We start from the raw sequence: 21543 nt of genomic DNA, 5'->3' as shown, positions 1-21543 counted from the left end.
TGAAACCATTATAGCGGTACTCAAGACTCTTTTTAACTGTGTTACAAAACTCAACTCGGGATTGTCGGTATTGGGAGGTATCCTCAGAAGAATGCTGGGAGTTGCTCAGGTTAGCAAACTTCACATAACATTTCTCACATTAATCCTTTACTGTAGAAGCAATGGTCGTGGAAACATCATGCGCTTTTGCTGTGCTGTTTTTTCTGCAATGGAGACAATGCAGCGACGCACCTAGATCCGTGCTAGTAAGGATTTTGTGAAGTCCACCACAGAATGAATGGGGCATGTATCTCGCACCGATTTTGAGCTGAAAACCTCCTCCATCGCAGCGCAAAGGCACCCCGCACAAACATGATGCTGAAGGGCCACTTGCAGCAGTGAAGACGTTGCTTCCTGGGTCATCTTCAGGCCATGACCAGAGTGGATCCCCATCACACCGCCGAGGCCAACGCCAAGGAGATGGCACTTCGTCTGTAACAGCATTTTTATACCCTCTCGTGCTAGCCAGTCTCCACGATCTCAACCGCCTCTTAGAAAAACTCTTTGGAGGAGTTGAAAGTACGTGTATGCCCAGCAACAGCCCAGAAACATCACTTGCTTCTCTTAGAGGAGATCTGCGAGTGTTGCAAGGACCATTGCGCCCTGCCAGATTGTATACGTCAACAGCTGCTGATGACAATAACCCTTGGGAGACTTACAGAAACGTTTGATGGTCGCTCTTGTCATTGCCAACTCATAAGAGTGTATATAAAGCAACCATATTGAGACTAATAATACTTTTGTACTATTGATAGCATTGTCTCACAAATCAGAGTCTAGACCTCTTAAATGTACTCAGGGGCGGCTTTAAAGGTGGATGGGTCACCATGGGAATGACAGTATGTGTAACCTCAAATGTATAATTCCTCAATACCACTGATTTAGTATTTTCATGGGACAAACTGACCACATCTCTGACCGATAGCCTTATAGTTGATCAGGTCTCTCCACGATTAGAGGGATAAGATCCAAATATAATTGGCATCACTTTGTCTTGCAAATATTTCATTTTACATTTTACTTCTTAGCTATATTTTTTTGCCTTTCTCTTTATAGTATTGTATGCGTTGTATAACATTTTTTCAAAATAAAATGCTCTAGTGCTCACAGAGAGGGAGTTGGATTGGGGGACATTTGTATTTTGCCTGGAGTCTCCTGGCTGCCCACCACTGTCCTTTTGAATAGGCTCCTAAAATTGTTAAGTCCATCACTAACTGTGCCTCTGTTTCCAACTCGCCACTTTCCCCTGTTCCAATTGTTGTGTGAGAGCATCCCATCCGCAGATCAGTCAGCACAGGAAAGAACACAGCAGCATGCTAGTGTGATGTGGTTGCCTATCGGGCAAATAACATTCTCCCTTCCTGTCTAGCAGCYATGTAGGCCTAGCTCAGCCATCCTAGGTTGATATCTCAAAAGTACAGTACCATCTGCAATGCATTTGCCATGGCCGCAGTTCAGGGTGCCATAACATCAACATTTTGGCTCGACTAGTGCCGATAGAAAATTCTCCAACTCATTTAAAAGGCATATTAAGGTATGCATAGATAGGGGTATGCATAGTATCAGGCTCAGAACTGAAACTCTGGCTCACTTTGTCTCCATTTCGGCTCAAATTAATTAGACTGAGCTGATACCAGAGCTCATGTGGAGGTGTATTCTGACAGTTGCTTTTTTTCCGGAGTATCTGTTGTCGTCACTTTAGTAACGCTCAGAACATCCAAGGGATTGAGGTATTGATCCACTCAGACCTTTCAAATAAACTCTGGATTAAATTTGCTTGTCTCCTCTTCCTGGTTGGTTTGTTGTTGTAAGGGAGGGTAGGGAGGGGGGGATTTGGGGAATTTAATATGGATAAAGTATATTTTGAGTGTTGTGTTCTCTCTCTATTTATCTTGTTTATCTTCCTAACCTATCGCCCTCAACACACCCCTCAAGCACCTTCTAGAATCTAGTTCCACAGAAACATGGTCCTTTTTAGTTTTTATTTTCCGATAGTCCTGTTTAGTATTTAATACTGAGAATACCAAACTCTTTCAAGCCTAATATAACAAAKATATTTTAAATAATGCCTTTGGGGAAAAAAAGTAGATTTATAGCATTGTGGGTAATACCATTACATCATGAAATATTGATTTACCATGATGTTTTAAGAATAAACCATATACAATCTTTCCCATTGTCCATCATTTTACTAATGGAATGAACAATGTCCTTGTTATGCGGTTTTCATCCGACGTTGAGGGAGAGTATCTTATTGAACTCCTGGTAGTGATATGGAGTGAATGCCTGGTTCTAAGGTATGGGATTGGGGAGGTTCTTTCTGAGATGGGGCAGGTCGAGGGAAAGGAGTGACTTGGTGATATAAAACATTGATCAGCATTGATTTAGTGTCTGTGCGTGCTCCAGCCTCTCTGTCCCGTCCCCCCCCCCCTTCCCCCTGCCTCCATAATTACGCAGGTGCACCGTGTGCTGGGGACAATAAAAGGCACTCTAAAATGTGCAGTTTTGTCACACAACACAATGCCATGTCTCAAGTTTTGAGGGAGTGTGGAATTGGCATGCTGACTGAAGGAATGTCCACCAGACCTGTTGCCAGAGAATTGAATGTTCAGTTCTCTACCATAAGCCACATCCAATGTCATTTTAGATAATCTGGCACTACGTCCAACCTGCCTCACAACCGCAGTCCATGTTTATGACGTTGTGTGGGTGAGTGATTAGCTGATGTCAACGTTGTGAACAAAGCGCCCCATGGTGGCGGTGGGGTTATGGTATGGGCAGGCATAATCTACAGACAACAAACACAATTGCATTTTATGGATGGTAATTCGAATGCGCAGAGATACCGTGATGAGATCCTGAGGCCATTGTCATGTCATGCACTGCCATCACCTCATGTTTCAGCATGATAAACGGCCCTATGTCACAAGGATCTGTGCACAATTCCTGGAAGCTGAAAATGTCCCAGTTCTTCCATGGCCTGCATACTCACCAGACATGTCACCCATTGAGCATGTTTGGGATGCTCTTGATCGACGTGTACGACAGTGTGTTCCAGTTCCCGCCAACATTCCACAGGCCAGAATCAACAGCCTGATCAACTCTATGCAGAGGAGATGTGTAAGGAGATACTGACTGGTTTTTCTGATCCACGCCCTACCTTTTTTTTAAGGTCTGTGACCAACAAATGCATATCTGTATTCCCAGTAATGTGAAATCCATAGATTATTGCCTAATGAATTTATTTCAATTGACTGCTGTCCTTATATGAACTGTAACAGTAAAATCTTTGAAATTGTTGCATGTTGCATTTATATTTTTATTCAGTATACTAAAAGAATCTCCCCATTAAGAAATGCTCACTTCAGTTGCTAGGTCGTCATGTGTTGTCCATGCTGGACGAAAAGGCTCATGTTTTCTCTCACTCACTCTATCTCTCTCTCTCTCTCCACACACCATTAGTGTCTCTGAATAGCTAAGCCCCATTCTACTTCAGTTATCTCAGATCGAGGAGTCAGTCAGTGATTCGATGGGACTGTGAGCTGCCTTGCTGAGCATGTCACCCCTCCAGTGAGCAAACAGCATATGGCAGACCTGAGATCAGTGTGTGTCCCCAACAGGGGTGGGTGGATCTGAGTGTTTGTACAGGATACATCCCAAATGGCACTTTATTCCTTTTAAGTAGTGCACTACTAAGGGAATATGGTGGCATTTGGGACACAGCTCCATCCACTGAGCAGAGCACAGCAGGTCTCAGGTCTGTGGGAAAGTGTGGCTGAGAGTCTCTGCTGTGTCACAGCGGCAGGTGGCAGCTCTCCAGATGGCTGCTGAGGAGCGTGGAGGCCACAAGGCTGAAAATCCCATCAAGTACCAGTTCCAGGCCTGTGCGCCAGTGCGCCATTGGACAGGCACAGCCAAACCCTGACACATGTCCTCTTCATGTCCCTCTTTCTTTCTTTCTAAATCATTTCTCCTCCTTTTTCTTCCTTCCAGGAGAATACTGCATGCCCAACAAGCCAGAATACACCACAGTGTTGCCCCAGGGTTCGTGCCCTCGCTTGTTAAATGAAGGTGTTGACTGGCTGATTGATAGACCCTCACCAGTCCCTGCACCTCACAAGTTTATCCAGTTTGCCTTAAATAAGAATCCTTTGTTGGGCAGCCTGACATGGGTGTTTGTTAAATGTAGAGTTTGATGGATGGCACCAATTTTACTCCAAACCCAGATGAGCCACCTAAGCAACACCCCCCCACAGCCGCCTCGTTCCACCACAGGTAAACCCCCTGTGTGCGAGAGGACAGGAGTATTCCAAAACGGTATCAATCACACCAAASCCCACACCGCCGCAGTGCAATGTTTCAATTATACCTTCTTGGCCCCCTACTCAAAGGAGAGTCTCCAACCCTCTTATCACCGAAGTGCCCTCTTTATAAWCCAAATTCATTGTTTGATTCACAGTTTTCTCCACTTCGATCACCCTGTCTAGTCTACAACACGGTCCTCCCTTCCTTACCCCAATGTGCCACACGTCAAACCAACCTCAGAGTGGACAGATACTGCCGTCGTCCAAAAAGGCCGTCTTCCACACCACAGCGCACGGCTGTATCTGAAAGGCATGGTTTGAGATCCGTAGAGGCCGGCCCGGCCGGGGCTTTGTCGGTCTGCTGCAGTGGGTCGGAGACAGACAGGCAGGCAGGTGGATAGAAGAGATAAACAGATGCGAACCCACGGTCTCCAGTGTGTCAGGTTCATTTGTTACCTGGAAGGACAGACATATTCCCCTCAGACGGGGCCACAGCAGCACCAGATGGGAGGTCAGTTCCGTGGCAGAATAAAAACCTTGGTTTAAGGATAAGGATTTTCTCGGCTGTGGGCTTTTATTTCCCTTGTGGTGCATTCGAAGCAGCCAATACACCTAAGCACTCACAAGACTTATCCAAGAACTGTTGCTCTTTTGAACTCTTCTCTCTGCCACTCCTCCTTTATGTCGGTTTTCCACTGTCTTCTGTTTTCTTTTATGAAATKAGCTAAATGTGATGCTGACTGTCTTTTCAGATTTTGTATACAGTAATTATTTAACACAAGAGCAGTCATTTGATAGGCTACAATACATATTTCACTGAAAGGACTCAAGTCTTCAGTAATATTCTTCACTCTCAAGTGACTTTTTCCTCTTAAATTTGTATGTATTTAAACGTTTTGACATTTAGCAGACACTCTTATCCAGAGTGACTTACAGTAGTGAGTGCATACATTATGTTCGTACTGGTCACATGTGGGAATCAAACACACAACCCTGGCATTGCAATCGCCATGCTCTACCAACTGAGCCACACAGGACCATGTAACCTGTAGGGATGATGCATAAGGACCAGGTCCCATATCAACAGAAAAACTGACTATGAATACACTGAATACGGACTACAACAGCAACCAGATCAGAAACCCCTCTATGGAACCAACTGGTTGCATCCCTCATGCATGTCTGGTACCATGAACATCCACATTACCGGACATAACTGGTTTGAACATCACTGAATGGCAAACTGAACGAACGTCTCCACCATCTATGTAATTCATTAGGTGAGTTTTACTATCATACTATAGGCATCGCTATTGATTAGCCTAACTAGATKTAATCAATGAGTCTTGCATAAACCTCATACAGTTGAAGTCAGAAGTTTACATACACCTTAGCCAAACACATTTAAACTCAGTTTTTCATAATTCCTGACATTTAATCCAAGTAAATATTCCCTGTTTTAGGTCAGTTAGGTTCACCAATTTATTTTAAGAATGTGAAATGTCAGAATAATAGTAGAGAGAATGATTTATTTCAGGTTTTATTTCTTTCATCACTTTCCCAGTGGGTCAGAAGTTTACATACACTCAATTAGTATTTGGTAGCATTGCCTTTAAATTGTTTAACTTGGGTCAAACGTTTCGGGTAGCCTTCCACAAGTTTCCCACAATAAGTTGGGTGAATTTTGGCCCATTCCTCTTGACAGAGCTGGTGTAACTGAGTCAGGTTTGTAGGCCTCATTGCTCGCTCACACTTTTCAATTCTGCCCACACATTTTCTATAGGATTGAGGTCAGGGCTTTGTGATGGCCACTCCAATACCTTGACTTTGTTGTCCTYAAGCCATTTTGTCACAACTTTGGAAGTATGCTTGGGGTCATTGTCCATTTGGAAGACCCGTTTGCGACCAAGCTTTAACTTCCTGACTGATGTCTTTTGCTTCAATATATCCACATAATTTTCCTTCCTCATGCAGCCATCTATTTTGTGAAGTGCACCAGTCCCTCCTGCAGCAAAGCACCCCCACAACATGATGCTGCCACCCTCGTGCTTCACGATTGGGATGGTGTTCTTAGGTTTGCAAGCCTCCCCCTTTTTCCTCCAAACATAACGATGGTCATTATGGCCAAACAGTTCTATTTTTTTTTCATCAGACCAGAGGACATTTCTCCAAAAAGTTTGGTCTTTGTCCCATGCAGTTGCAAACCGTAGTTTTGGAGCAGTGGCTTCTTCCTTGCTGAGTGGCCTTTCAGTTTATGTCGATATAGGACTCGTTTTACTGTGGGTATAGATACTTTTGTACCTGTTTCCTCCAGCATCTTCACAAGGTCCTTTGCTGTTGTTCTGGGATTGATTTGCACTTTTCGCACCAAAGTACGTTCATCTCTAGGAGACAGAACTCGTCTCTTTCCTGAGCGGTATGACGGCTGCGTGGTCCAATGGTGTTTATACTTGCGTACTATTGTTTGTACAGATGAACGTGGTACCTTCAGGCGTGATGAACCTGATGAACCTCACAGTCAACTTAGTGTTCTGACCCACTGGAATTGTGATACAGGGAATTATAAGTGAAATAATCTGTGTGTAAACAATTGTTGGAAAAATGACTTGTGTCATGCACAAGGTAGATGTCCTAACTGACTTGCCAAAACTATAGTTTGTTAACAAGAAATTTGTGGAGAGGTTGAAAAATGTGTTTAATGACTCCAACCTAAGTGTATGTAAACTTCCGACTTCAACTGTATATAYAGAGTTTAAATACTATTTTAAATAGTATTTGAGCGTTAGCTTTAGCCTGCCTGGAGTGCCAGGTTGGACTGGGTTTACAATTTTCTATTGGTTCCATTGAAACAGGCAAGCTCAATCAAGCACAGCTAAAGTATTTGACATTTTTAAAAGAGTATTTGAACCCAGTTCTGGTTCTACCTAGCTTCACTAACCCAATGACTCAGCCCAGCCGACATCACTACTTTAGGCTCTCTGCAATCACTCAGGGCACTAAATGCAGTCTGTTGGTCAGATCTTGGTTGACATTAACTAAATAATTAGATATTCAGCAAAAAAATATGGGAGTGTATGCCTCGTTACTGGCTCTTTAGTCAGGGTTTAGAAAGCATGGCCCACTTGACTTTGATTTAAGTGAGTTTGGGGGTCTTAAAAACTACCCTTTTCATTGACATTTTTTTTTGTTATTACTGTGAAAATGACTACTGTATACCTACTTTCTACAAAGGCGTTCTTTCCATTTATATCAACCTGAATTATGTTGCTATAGATGGTGAATTTCATGCTATTCCTGTCACACAAGTGCAAACACCACAGAGCCAAGATGACTACTGTTCAACCTACCCAAAATATTTCAAATTGTGTTGTTATGGCTACAGGCGTCTTGGAGTGGGCCGGTCCGATCCATGGCTTTTAACATGAAACCAGGAGCAAACACGGYCTATGAGCAATGGCTATGGAATTCACAGTAGGACAGACAGACCCCGAAAGGGAAGTTTGGTGGGGTGGTGCTTGAGTTGAGACACACTGGCCCAAGATCAGAACTGGCACCTTTCCTCCGCAGATGGACACACAGGTGGGGGAGGGAGCTTAAGGGCCCTTGCCAGATTTGTGTTCTCCGTGCTGCTCCGTGTGTGTGTTCCAAGTGTTTTCTGTTGCCTTGTTGCTGGTCACATCTGGACTGTGGTCCGCTCACCGTCTTCCTTTCTGAGGCTGTAATATGAATCTACACTGCACTCCAGTGGACAACAAAGGTAGTGCCACAAACTTAATGATTAATAAATGATGTGGTCTTTATCTTCTGTTTTGATTTAGAAGACTACATTTGAACTAAGTTTTGAGTGAATGTTTAATATTTGATTGTTTAAAATGCAGCAAATACAACAGGTGTTACTACTTGTGGGAGAGTTGGCTATATGCATCATTTATAATGTATTTATAGTGGTGTGTATCATGGTCCAGTTACTTTTTTATGCTACTGGAGCATGGAGGCACAGGGTTATTATAAATATGTGTATCCACACTTTTCAATTCGTAAGAAGTGCTTCTTTCCACCAATGTTATTGCCTTCACATTAAATATGGATATTCACACATCCTTGTTACATAGGCCTCGAGGTCCTCTTTTAAAGCAACATTTGATCTTCCCCCGTCAACCCTCATTCAAAAGTAAAATTGCTTGTCTATCTTTTGTCCTATTAAAAAAAAWTCAAACAATCATTGCAGAAAAGCAAACTTACAATAGTATTGATTTCCTTTAACGTACAGACAGCAAATCGATGTGTCTCCTCAGCGCAGGCCGTGAGACTAGTTACATTTCAGAGAGGAGTCATTGACAAACGAAGTGGAGTTGCTCCAAGGCGCGTTCAGCGGTGTGGACTGTGGTGAATTTACCATCAAACCAGACCATTGCTATCATAAGTGGTCAGTATGTTTGTAAGACTAAAGAGCAAAGGTACCATCATCYTCACTTCCCCAATTTGGGTAATAAAAGACTAGTTATCAATTAAATATAATTTGAYATTTACCAGACGCTTTTGTATAACATGTCAGCCTGTTTATCTAAGATTCTCTTATTGCGGTTACCCTATCCATGCATCTTTACCATCCCCTCACTCCGTGGCCCTCCCCTCTAATCCCAAACTACGAGATGATGTATTGATCAGAGGTAGCCTCCATGTAACCTGTAGAATTGCTTCATTGCTTTCCCATTATCATCCCATGATGGGCTGGGTCACTGAAAGCTACAAAAAGTGTCTCCCTAAGGGGATCTTATTCAACGGGGAACGGTGGAGAAATCTGCTTCTTCTAACGGCCAATTCTTCTAAGGTTGCAGAAGGTTGGAGGTTTGATCATTCTGTCGGCGAAGCAGCAGACACACGTTTCAGACACTGGACATGTATTACTGTACCATTCAAATACAAAGGCAGATAATTGACAATCAATAAAATTGTATATTATTTGCCACAACGTAAACATAAGGGGAAAAACAGACAGTTATAAAATTCAAGCAAATTAAAGATGATCATTGTACATTTTAGTCATATGAATAAACACAATCCAGGCTATGCATTGAAGACAAAGGCAACATGACTTCCATTGTATTGTTCCTAGAAATAGAGGTTAAATTGGAGTAGTTACACTAACTCAAGTTTTTTAGTGACATGTCAACGTCACAATGAAAGGCAACTGTGGCAATACTGTACCAGTCATATGAGTAGATCATCACCATGGCAATGACACTGAACAAAAATATAAATGCAACATGTGAAGTGTTGGTCCCATGTTTCATCAGCTGAAAAAGAATAATCCCAGAATTGTTCCATACACACAAAAAGCATGTTTTGTCACACAACACAATGCCACAGATGTCTCAAGTTGAGGGAGTGTGCAATTGGCATGCTGACTGCAGAAATGTCCACCAGAGCTGTTGGCAGAGAATTTAATGTTAATTTCTCTACCATAAACTGCCTCCAACGTCATTTTAGAGAATTTGGCAGTACGTCCAACCGGGCCTCACAACCGCAGACAATGTGTATCCACGCCAGCCCAGGATCTCCACATCCGGCTTCTTCACCTACGGGATCGTCTGAGTGGGGTGGTGAAGAGTATTTCTGTCTGTAATAAAGCCCTTTTGTGGGGAAAAAAAACACCTGATTGGCTGGGCCTAATTTAATTTCAGTTGACTGATTTTCTTATATGTACTAACTCAGTAAAATCTTTGAAATTGTTGCATGTTGCATTTATATTTTTGTTCAGTATATATTAAAACCTGCTCAATGTCCCTGATAACATAAGAATTAGCCTTAAAAAAAAATATTAAAAGAACACAACCATGTCTAAGTATTTTCAACAAAGCTGGTGGTGGTCCTTGAAATTCAGCATTAGGATATATAACTTYACATTTCAGCAAGATACTGAATGACAAAATGTAAAAAGACATCAACATAATACCGAAGGTCCAAAGATGTCCTTACTTATGTCATTGAAACAAACTCACGTTTCTGTAGCTTTACTGATTTGCACCGTCTTTTGCCAAATTGGCAACAAGGGATGCAAAATAGTAGCTGGGGATACCGGTCTTTCTGCTTAGCTAACTTAAATTGTCAGCAATTTGATGTTCTTGAATAGCACAGTTCAGTAGGCCTACCTCCACTAGTAATATGTAACCACATAACCACATTTAATTACACAGTAGCTTTTTGTAGTCGTGTGTAGAAAGAAAACATTTCAAAGTGTTGTATAAGCGTGTTGTATCTGGCTTAGAAAAAACCCAATGAAATTGATTGACATACACTGAGAATATAAAAAGGGCATTTCCAAAGCTATCCTCCTAAAGGAAAAGGACTCGTSTCACAAAGTCAGTAAGAAGCAAAAAATAAATTWAAAATTAAATTTAAAAAAAAGGCTAACGTTGAGAACTTTTCCCAATCCATCATTTGAGGCCATGAGCCATACATTCATTGCTATATCAGTGCGTACCTTTCTCTGACTAACAATACATTGATACTTTACTCTTTTGAACCTCACATTGTTATAAAACTAGCCTTACCATAGTCTTCACTGTTCACACAATCTTATGAAGAACAATGTGATGCAAGCAAATACAACTGCAAATCAAACTGTTTGACTTTATGGTGGTGGGAGACCCTCACAATAACTCTCCCACATACAAACAATGTAATCAGTCAACCTAATACACATCTACCTGTTCCAGGTCACATAATGCTGAACGTGTATTGATAAGCCTTCGCATATTGTGGTTTTGGCCGAATTACTACATTATGCTGTTCACTAGAAAAATATATAATAAAAAGGTACTTCATATAAAAGTTAATCAAAGCGGTTTCACCTGCAATGACAGTTCCTGCAAACTATGTTGCTATTTCACTCATGTTTTTGGCTTGCATACAAAATCTCCTGTCATGGGTAAAGAGTGCTCTGAAATTCAAAGGGAAGTCTGTCAGCATCTTGATGTTTTTGTTTTGTATGTACCAAAAGTGGAAAAAACTTAGGCTAGTTCCAGCGAGTCTTTCAGGAGAGCATAGATCTACTCTTGTAAGGTAATAGTGCTAGACATAGACGATGACGGTCTAGACTAAAGGTCGATATGAGAACTGCTATAAATAAGCAGAGATGTTATGGAGAAGCTTCTGCCAGTAAAAACAATGACCCCTAGGTGACCTAAGAGTTCACAATACCGCGACATGGTGAATCACACGTACACAGGTTCAATCTTTAAGGTCTCCAAGGACTGGCTAACAAAACAGTAAAAAAAAAAATTGCAATATAACAATTACAAAGAGTAGTGACATTCAAATATCGGTCAGAAGTATAATTCATGCAGTCATAAGTCATGCAGAAAATGTGGCAGTATATTATTTGTTAAACGGCATTTAAGACAGTCTGGATGGATATTTGACATATGTCACACACAGTGGTTCCAGTTCAAAGTTCAGTTCACTCAGACCTCATAGCATCTTACATATTGGATTATTTCATTATTGCCTACTTAAACAAAACTTGAATAGCACGCATTTCAAGTCCTCTCAATGAAGCCTGTAATGTAAATACTATTTAGCCAAAGGTTGAGGGTATAATATTAAAAAGTGACACCAAATTAAATGGATAGTTTGTCACTTAAAACATTACAAGACTGAGAAAGTAATTAAGCTTTAAGCACTCAAAAAGACATGTCTAATCACCTACTTCCATGACAAGAAGTGGGTCCCAGTATGTCTGAGCGGCTTGTATGAGTGGAGGTTTGGAGATGCTAAAAGTGTTTATGTTAATTAATGGTCAGTTACCGTGAGACCAGCAGTCTTTTGCATGACAATAACCGGCTGACAAAATGTTATGACCGCCACAGTTCTAGTCCCAGATGGCACCATATTCCCTATATAGTGCACTATTTTTGCCTTATACATAGGGAATAGGGTGCCATTTGGGAAGCACACAAGGTTAACACAACAGGGGAAATATGACACCCAACTTCCTGAGAAATCTTCAGGTGTAGAATCTCACGTGCACCTTCTTTTGATTTCAGAGTGGGGAGAACCTTAACAGAACAACCACTGACTGAACAATTACACACTGTATTGTTAAGTGCATTGACACAATAACAAAAATATCAGCAAAACCAAAAAATCATTAACATATATGTAAGTATACAAGGCATTTTCACATGTCAAATATACATCTTCCCTTCTTAGTGTGTTGACTCATAAATAAGACATGAGAGCATTCAAATATCAGCCCTTAAAAATGTCAAAGACAGCCGATGACTATTCTGTTAATAGTCGACTGTTATGTCATGCTGAATAAATGTTTGGGTCATATGTCTCATGATACATAATTGTAATGCATGAACATATCTACATTCCAGAGGATGCTGGTGGGAGGGTCTATAGGAGGACGGGCTCAATGTAATGGGTGGAATGGCATAAATGGAACGGTAAACACAGACATGGAAACCACGCTTGACTCCGTTCCATTAATTCCATTCCAGCAATTACAATGACCCTGTCCTCCTATAGCTCCTCCCACCTGCCTCCTCCGCAACATTCCTGGTTTATTGCAAAGGCACATGTTTGAGCAAGCAGGAAAGGTTTCTCCTTGATCATTCTTCAATAATAGTGATTCTAAATTTACAAGAACACAAATGTGCTGTGAGCCCTGACATCAGAGAAAATACTATAAACAAATGCATGCAGGCCCACCCGCTAAGCTGTCCAGCCTTGTAACCCTCTTCACTAAACCCAGACAAAGTAAGCAATTTCATCAAGATCTACCGGGTAGTCTGTAAGGTGCAGAGGCTCCTTAATATCAAACCGTTCTCCCTTGTAGCTCCGCCAGTGTCCAGCCGGGAGATAGATGTCCCTCTCCTGCTTTCCAGGCTCCAGTACTGGCGCCACCATGAGGTCATCCCCTATCAGGAACTGGGAGTCAATCTTATAAGCAGTCTCGTCGCCAGTGGCGATCCACCACAGAGGTCGTATGATGGGGTCTCCTGTGTCCAGCACCTCCCCAGCAAGTTCCAGAACCCGTGGGGCCACTATGCTCTCATGGATAGCAGTGTACTTCCGGGCGATCTCCACCACCTCGTTATCATACTCCCAGGGGGGGATGGAGAACTGCATGGAGGGCATAAAAGCAGACAGCTCCAGCCAGCGGATGTAGAGCTCACGGTCCGGTAAAGTGCGCTCACCATCAGTGCGGTTCAGATAGGCGTTGCCCCCGATCATGTCCGGTAGGATGAACTGGTAGCCGAGAATGCTGATGGTAAGCACAGTGGGAATAAGGGACTTGAGGCCTAGCTCATAGCCCCAAACAGAGTCCCGGTCAATGGGCCTGAAGAAGCAGGAGATGTTCTGGGACTGGTAGCCTGAACGCAGCTCGGCCCGCTCATTGTAAGGAATAGCCATCTCGGTGTAGCGACGGGTGAACGTGCTAGGGTCGCGAAGGGGTATTTTTGTACTGAATTGCCAGGGCAAGTAGTTTGTCTCGCCCGCGTCCAGCTTGAAGGAGGACACTCCGTACTTGGATCGTAAAGACCGCAGGTGGGAGGCGAACCAATCACGGGCCTCTGGGTTGGTAAAGTCTAGAATGCCCCCGATGCCGTTCCACCAGCTTACCAAAGCCGGAAGACGACCTGTAGGTTCTCGTACAAAAAGCCCTCTTTCTACACAGGTGTGAAAATTCTCAGAGTCATAATTGACAAAAGGGTGTGTCCAGAGAGAGACCAGAAAACCGTCTGTTTTGAGCTTCTGGAACATGGCTGTAGCGTTGGGAAACTTGGCCAAGTCAAAATCAAATTCCCCATAGCGGTTTGTGTAGCGATCGTCTATCTCCAGGTGGCTACAGTTGAAGCCATGCTTGCGGATGTTGGCAGCAAACTTCAACAGTTTCTCTTGGTCTATGTCAGTCTTGTGTAGTGCCCACGTGGACCAGATGGGATGGCGGAACATGGCTTTGGAAGGCACCTTGTTGGGCTTGTTGAAGTATCTACGCACCATGTACTTGTGAATGGATGTGACATCCAAGCCCACACAGACTCTGTAGCTGAGTTCAGCACAAGGTGCCTCACCAGGGTTTGGCTTGTAGGGTGTGTCATGGTACCTCGCCTGGAAGTACATGGTCTTCTCTGTGTCGTTCCAGCCAAGATGAAAGGGCACAGAGTCATTGATCTTAATGGCCGTGGCATTGGATGAGAGCCAGTAGCGTTCCAAGATCCCCCCAAAGCCATTTCGGTTTGAGTAGATATCACTGGTGACAAAAGGTTTGGGTGCCTGCTGCCCGGAGATGGATATAGGCCAATGCTGTATGGCAGTCTCGGCTCCACCATACCAGTGCGAGACGTTGTAGGTCATGGCGTGCTCCACGGGCAGGTTGGGAACCAATTCTTCCCAACGCACACGGTAGCATTGGACTGTATTGTCAAATACAGTCTGGATGAAAAACTTGAGTTTCCTATCACTGGTGCGCCCACAGCTCAGTATCTCCCCCTCCTTAGAACACGAGTCTAAGTCCAGGGTGCCAGACCTGTCATTCAACATTTAGAGAAGAATGATCAGTTACATATCACATTTCTTTGCATTCAAGTCTCAGGCTATATTCATGTTAGAGCAGTTGATTTATGATTACATTTGGCACTTTAAAATATAAATACCTGAATAAGCTCATATTGTTTCTAGTCATGATTTGATCTCAGTTTGATTATTTTTAAAGGGGAACTGTACCAGATTATGGGGCAAGCATGCTTTCCATTCCCCAGTAGATTCATTTGAATTGGATACAGGTATTTAATAGAAAGAAATTCTCAAATCACACCTAACACACTTTCCATAATGATTAATAGTAACTGTTGGTTAATGAATACTGATTGATGCTGTCCTATTCTGAAGCGAATCACAAACCTGAAAGACATCCTGAAGACAATAGCCCCTGCCTGGTTGCGAATGATGTAGCCATCCTTGTTAAGGTCCAGAAGTTCTGTCTTGAGCAGTTCAGCCTTGCGCAGAGAACCAATGTAATAGCACCATGCGGTCACCGCAGCAATCACCAGCACCAAGCCTAAGACACTTGCTACAACTAGGGGACGAGCGTCCCTTTTCAGTTTCTGTTTGATAGGTGTAGCATTGGTAACTGTGCCCCCTGCACCTCCTGGTACCACTTGGTACATTGTGGTTATTGTTCAACAGTCCCCCAGTGAAATGGGTTGTAAGAAATCCCTTAAATTGGTGAAAGTGTCTTTAAAAAGTAAAGCAGGAGTCCCCTGATTGACACACCAGTCACAACACAGTTCTTCCTATATGCAGAGACTTCTATGAGGCATGGCCTTGCAGACTGCCGAGGGAATGTCTTGGTTATTTCTTCAGTAGACGTTGCTCTCTTCCCCCACTATTTTCATCTGTTTACCTGCCTGAACGAAAAGAAAGATAACCGGCTTTTAGATCAAAAGTCTCAAGTCAAAGTTCACCCTAGCAGTTCTTCAGATCTAAAATCACAGAGAAAGAGGGAGAGTTTACTTGCTGCTGATCCCCTCTATAAATAAACCGCTCACCAATTGTTTGAAATCAAAAAGAAAACAAAGAGAAGATATTCACTTTCTCTACTATCACTTTCGTAGTTTCCCCTGCAGCAATACCAAAATGTTTGTTTGGTTCAAACACAGACCTAATTTGTATGCAATCAGGTAGATTTTGGAGTCGATGCAGGGCGAATTCAGGCCTACTCTGGGTCTTTTGTTCTAAAACCCCACGAAAGCCAAGAGGCACACATACAAAACATCCTGTCGCACTAAGTTAATATAATGCCAGTCACGGAACCTTTGACCACATTAGTGGAACTTAAGGGAAATGTGTAACCAAAGCAACAACTCCACTCAGCTATGGGGGTAGGTGGGAATAATCATCAAACCAGGGGCTAAGAGCTTGCCAATGCGCTGACTCATATGTAAACACACAGAAGCTTCAAACACACACAAAACCTCAAGGGTCTTCCCTGGTAGGCCAAAACTAAGCAGACAGGGTGGTTCTGGGTCATTACATGGCTGATGTTAGTTACCAGGACAAATCCAGAGAGAAGTTCAATTCAAGATGCACCAGGCCCAGTGATATGTTCTCTGCCTCTCTCTGAAACCTCTTGCTTGCTGACTGGTATGCCTTCATAGCCTGCCTGTGCTGCTGGGGGTCGATAATTGTARTTAATTAGCAATCTAATGGTCTAATTCTGTGTTCAACCAGCCTTGCTATGGATTTTAACCTCAGCGTGAACGCCAACCAATCTTGAAGGGTAAGCAATGGATTTTACATTAACAGGCTGTGGCTGCCAGACCAAACATAGCACAAGTATTAGCATACAATTGCATGTGATAGCCAAGGTGATACCAAAAAATGCATGAATCATGTTTTTTGGTCAATGGTCTGTGAAGGTTAGGCCTACTAGTTGTCATTTCAGCTGATTTCCTATCAGCTAGGCAAATGTCTGTGTGAAATAAACAAAGTACTGACAGGAACCATGAACGTTTCACAAGATATAACAGCAAGGAAGTTAGTGTTTATTTTAGTAACCCCACCCTAAAAATAAAATGTCCACTTGTTGAGTGAAGAACATATATTATAAACTGGGTGGTTCGAACCCTGAACGCTGATTGGATGAACGCTGTGGTATATCAGATCGTATATCAGGGGTAGGACAAAACATTTATTTGTACTTCTCTAATTACGTTGGTAACCAGTTTATAATTGCAATATGGAACCTTAGGGGTTTGTGATATATGGCCAATATACCACGACTAAGGAATGTATCCAGGCACTCCGCGTTGCGTCGTGTTTAGAACAGCCCTTAACCGCGGTATGTTGGCCATATGCAACACCCCCTCGAGCGTTATTGCTTAGTTATACCATACAAACTTTAACCCAACTAGTCTTTGTAATACCCATGAGAGATTGCGTTATCGCTCCAGCCAGGCATAAACCGTTAAGCAACTTGAAGAGTTGATGTGTTCTGAGAAAGCGTTTTGACAGCCGTGCAATTGACACAATACGCAGGTCAGTCATTGACAGTGCCAAGTAGCTATTTTACAACGGGTGAGTATAATTTGTGGAACGTTCCAACAGGAATCTTCGTAAATAACAAGGTTGCCAACAAACAACGCATACAAAGTTGTACAGCGGCATAATCAGATACCGGGTAGGTTGTGGGCTATTTAATTACGTTTTTCACGCACACGTTTATTCCGAAAATTCCTCCCTCTGGTAGTCTATGGACAAACATTAAGAATAAGTTACGTGGTGAGTTGATGCCTATTCGGCAGCTAGTTAGCTAGGTGAATTGATAATGCTACTTTGTATGCGTTTGTTGGCAACCTTGTACTTTACGAAGTTTTTGGAACAGATTCCTGTTGGAACGTTCCAAATTACACCCACCCACTTACAACTAAAACAAAATCTGTATATTAACACGATGGGTGTTTAATAGGAGAATTCATTGCAATAATACTCACCGTTCAAGGTAGCAAAATATCCTGTTCCACACACAACGCTTGTATGGTTGCATCGAGTCTGGTCGAATTGCTTGCGCTCACAAAAACAAGACTCCATAGGGTGCTTGGGAAATGTAGTTTCAGATGTGGAGTTCATACAAAAAAAGACGTTAAATCTTTTAGTTTTGGTCTCTCAATAGCTAGGTTTCCATCCAATTAGCAACAGATTTCATGCAACTATTCTAAAATCGGCATAAAAACAATAACCAAAATGAATTATACTTCTGTTAATAAAAAAAATATTTAACCTTTATTTAACTAGGCAAGTCAGTTAAGAACAAATTCTTATTCACAATGACGGGCTACCAAAAGGCAAAATGCCTCCTGTGGGGAAGGGGGCTGGAAATAAAAATATAGGACAGGACACACATCACGACAAGAGAGACATTACAACACTACATAAAGACAGACCTAAGACAACAACATAGCATGGTAGCAAGTAAGAGTGTCAATGATTGAGTCTTTGGCCTGGGAGGGCGGTAATTCTTCCGTCGCCAGTACCCCTTGCAGGTCTTCCACTGAGAATTATTTCAGGCCCAAACACTTTTCTGATGATTCTCGTTTGACAAACATTCACTAATGGTTGGGGCGTATTCACTACCATATCATCAACACTAGCGCCACTTGCGTTCTCAATTGTTCCGACTGGCCGTAGGAGATTCTATAACCTGCCCTTACTTTTGCCACCTTGACCTCCTTCACCTTTACAGGGCACTCCAATAACTCTGGATCATGATCCCCACCACAGTTGCAACACTGATCTTCTTCACTCTGATTTTCAATACACTCCTTCCGCCTGCAAACATTTGYAACATGGCCAAATCCTTTACAGTTATTGCATTGTAGTGGCTTGTGGACAAATGCTCTTACTGCATACTTTACATAACCTAACTTTATATGTGTGGGGATGTGCTCTTTATCAAAAAACTAAAGAACCAATAGACTTTCTTCCTTTTCTCCATTCACCATGCGTTTCAGATGACGAGCACCAACCACATCTTGGATTCTCTTGAATAATTAAATATCTTCTTCCATCGACACCCCGGATATGACTCTTAACAGGTGCTCTACTCCTTCAGTTCAAAGTATAATACTTTGGAATTTGACATTCTTGTGATTCCCAATGTATTCTTCTTCTACTCTTCAGTGACACAATTAACCAGCAAAAGCCCACTCCTGGTCACTTCGATTGATTCCACTTTTCCCAAAACATGCTTTACCTTCTTCGATACCTCAAACGGGTTTCCCAGATGCACATCCTTATTTTAAAAAATGCAGCCCAACAAGAAACAAATCCTTTTCAAACCTACACTCCTCATCCATTACAATGTTTTACATGTGTTTCCATCAAATTGACTTGTTGGGGATAAAAGGCTATGCCTTTTGTGGTTAAATTCCCATGGACCGAATAAAAAATACAAGTTAAATGGATTTCCATCACATTCAACTCTACTGATGGCTTTCTCACAAAATATGTTATTCCGTGATATAGCGAGTGTGCCATCTCTGGTGTTGGCAAATGGCTCTAGCCAACAGCTCACAGATACAGTGTGAGTATAGCCTATGTGATGAGATTATTATGGACAAAGACCAAGATTATTTTTATTTGTCAAACAGCAGCCAAGCATCAGTGATCATGTCACCAGAATAAAAACCTCAATATTTATTGGAAAGGAGCATCAAGCTCATCACCTTGCACTTTCCTGATTTCCTGATGTGTCATAGTGGGAGGACCACACAACATGTCATCGTGTGACTCCCAAGTTTACTTCAATGTGATGGTTATTATATAAATATTTGCCCATAAAAGCGTTTCCACTGACATTTCTCGCATAATAAATTGTACTGACACAAAAAGATCAAACCATGCAATAAAGACTAAAACTGGCTAAAGAAAATTGTGATTCATAAAATATACCAGTTTCATTTAAGGAGCAAAAAACTGACAGCTGCCATACAGGTTGCAAAATAGTTGGGAGGAGATTTTCGATGTACCGATTCCATGGCACATGGTTTGTGAACTGATATACAAAACGACACTGGATTCAAAACGTTGAGTTTTTCAATTTAAATGATCATACAAAATGCTTGCAACCAATATAATGTTATGTATATGGGGATACAACCATTACACCTCTGCAGATTTTGCTGTGAAGAGACCGAATCATTAGATCACTTGTTTTGGTACTTCCCATATGTAGCTTGTTTTTGGTTGCAGGTTAAGTAATGGCTGCAATATTTATTTGGAGCAAACTCTGCAAATAGCACTGCTGGGTGATTTAAAAAGTCCTAGTCAATTGATCAATAATACTCTTAGCAAAGGTGTTTATCTTTCATTTACAATCTGTAGAAACTATGAGAATAGAAAGGTTCAGAACTTTTGTGAAACAGCACAGTAGAAAAATATATGGCAGCTAGAAACTGGATGTTCTTCAGAGATAGTGGGAGGGGTTTAGGATAGCTGAAGGCTGAGACTAAAAACAAACAAAAGATAACTAATGTAAAATATACTGTCCGTGAAAGTTATGTAGTATGAAAAAGCTGGAAGTGGAAGCCTAAGTCCTGTTGTCCATTAGGTTACTCCAATTAGGCGAGGGGTGGTAGAGTTAGGGGGAAATAATAAAGAAGGAAAATATATTCAAAAAATATATATATATTTAAAATAATATGTGGTACCAGTCAAAAGTTTGAACACACCTACTTATTCCAGGGTTTTCTTTATTTTTACTATTTTCTGCATTGTAAAATAATAGTGAAGACAAACTATGAAATAACACATATGGAACAATGTAGTAACCAAATAAGTGTTAAAAATATATATTTTATATTTGAGATTATTCAAAGTAGCCACCCTTTGCCCCGATGAAGAGCTTTGCACACTCTTGGCATTCTCTCAACCAGTTTCATGAGGTAGTCACCTGGACTGCATTTCAATTAACAGGTGTGCCTTGTTAAAAGTTAATTTGTGGAACTTCTTTCCTTCTTAATACGTTTGAGCCAATCATTTGTGCTGTGACAAGGTAGGGTTGGTATACAGAAGATAGCCATATTTGGAAAAAGACCAAGTCCTGAAGAGACATTTTAAAGTCTTTTTTTTTTTTTTTTTCATGTCAGACATGAAGACAGTTGGAATTTCCCAACAAACTAACGTGTATAAATTGGATATGCCCTATCGAATGAATGCTGAATGTACTGTATGGAGTACAAATTGATACCGGTGATACACCAAGATTTTGTATCTGTCAAACTGATTTGAGACAATGGTTTTTCTTTTGGTCTCATACATTGACAAAGGCCATTTGCTATTTTTACATTCAGAGGTCAGACTCTTACCTGAGTCCCTGTGATGAGTGTGGATGGAGGTCACCATGGTAATGCTGGATATCAGTCAGGGAGCCATCTGGCCTTTGTTGTAAGAACTTGGAGGAATCGAAGTTACTGTAATCAACATCAAGTCATATTAATCTTAATTATTAGTCTTCTCCATTAGAATGAATCACAGAGAAACTCAGCCAACCTTTCTTAGGAATCCCAATCTTGATTTAAATCAACAGTGTATATGCAACACTTCACTGCTTCATTTTCAGGTCTGACAATAGACTTTTTTTTAAATTCTTTTTTGTATTTCACCTTTATTTAACCAGGTAGGCTAG

At 41.7% G+C, this 21543-nt stretch overlaps 1 protein-coding gene across 2 annotated transcripts; it reads right to left on the bottom strand.

Annotated features, from left to right (window-relative positions):
- Positions 1 to 10950: 10950 nt before the first annotated feature.
- LOC111970278 (myogenesis-regulating glycosidase) lies at positions 10951 to 17960 on the bottom strand. 2 transcript variants are annotated; one of them, XM_023996932.2, is made up of 3 exons: positions 17852 to 17960; positions 15261 to 15766; positions 10951 to 14886 (listed from the first exon to the last, which is right to left on the bottom strand). In XM_023996932.2, exons 2-3 carry the CDS (start codon positions 15524 to 15526, stop codon positions 13098 to 13100), a joined length of 2055 nt encoding a protein of 684 aa, XP_023852700.1. In that variant the 5' UTR covers positions 15527 to 15766; positions 17852 to 17960; the 3' UTR covers positions 10951 to 13097. The 2 variants fall into 2 exon arrangements, with proteins under 2 accessions (XP_023852700.1, XP_023852701.1); XM_023996933.1 differs by having other exon boundaries at positions 15261 to 15762; positions 17852 to 17953.
- Between the last annotated feature and the right edge of the window lie 3583 nt (positions 17961 to 21543).

Source organism: Salvelinus sp. IW2-2015, linkage group LG11 (assembly GCF_002910315.2).
Source record: "Salvelinus sp. IW2-2015 linkage group LG11, ASM291031v2, whole genome shotgun sequence".
Classification (NCBI taxonomy): domain Eukaryota; kingdom Metazoa; phylum Chordata; class Actinopteri; order Salmoniformes; family Salmonidae; genus Salvelinus; species Salvelinus sp. IW2-2015.
This window is presented reverse-complemented; position numbering and strand designations above follow the sequence as displayed.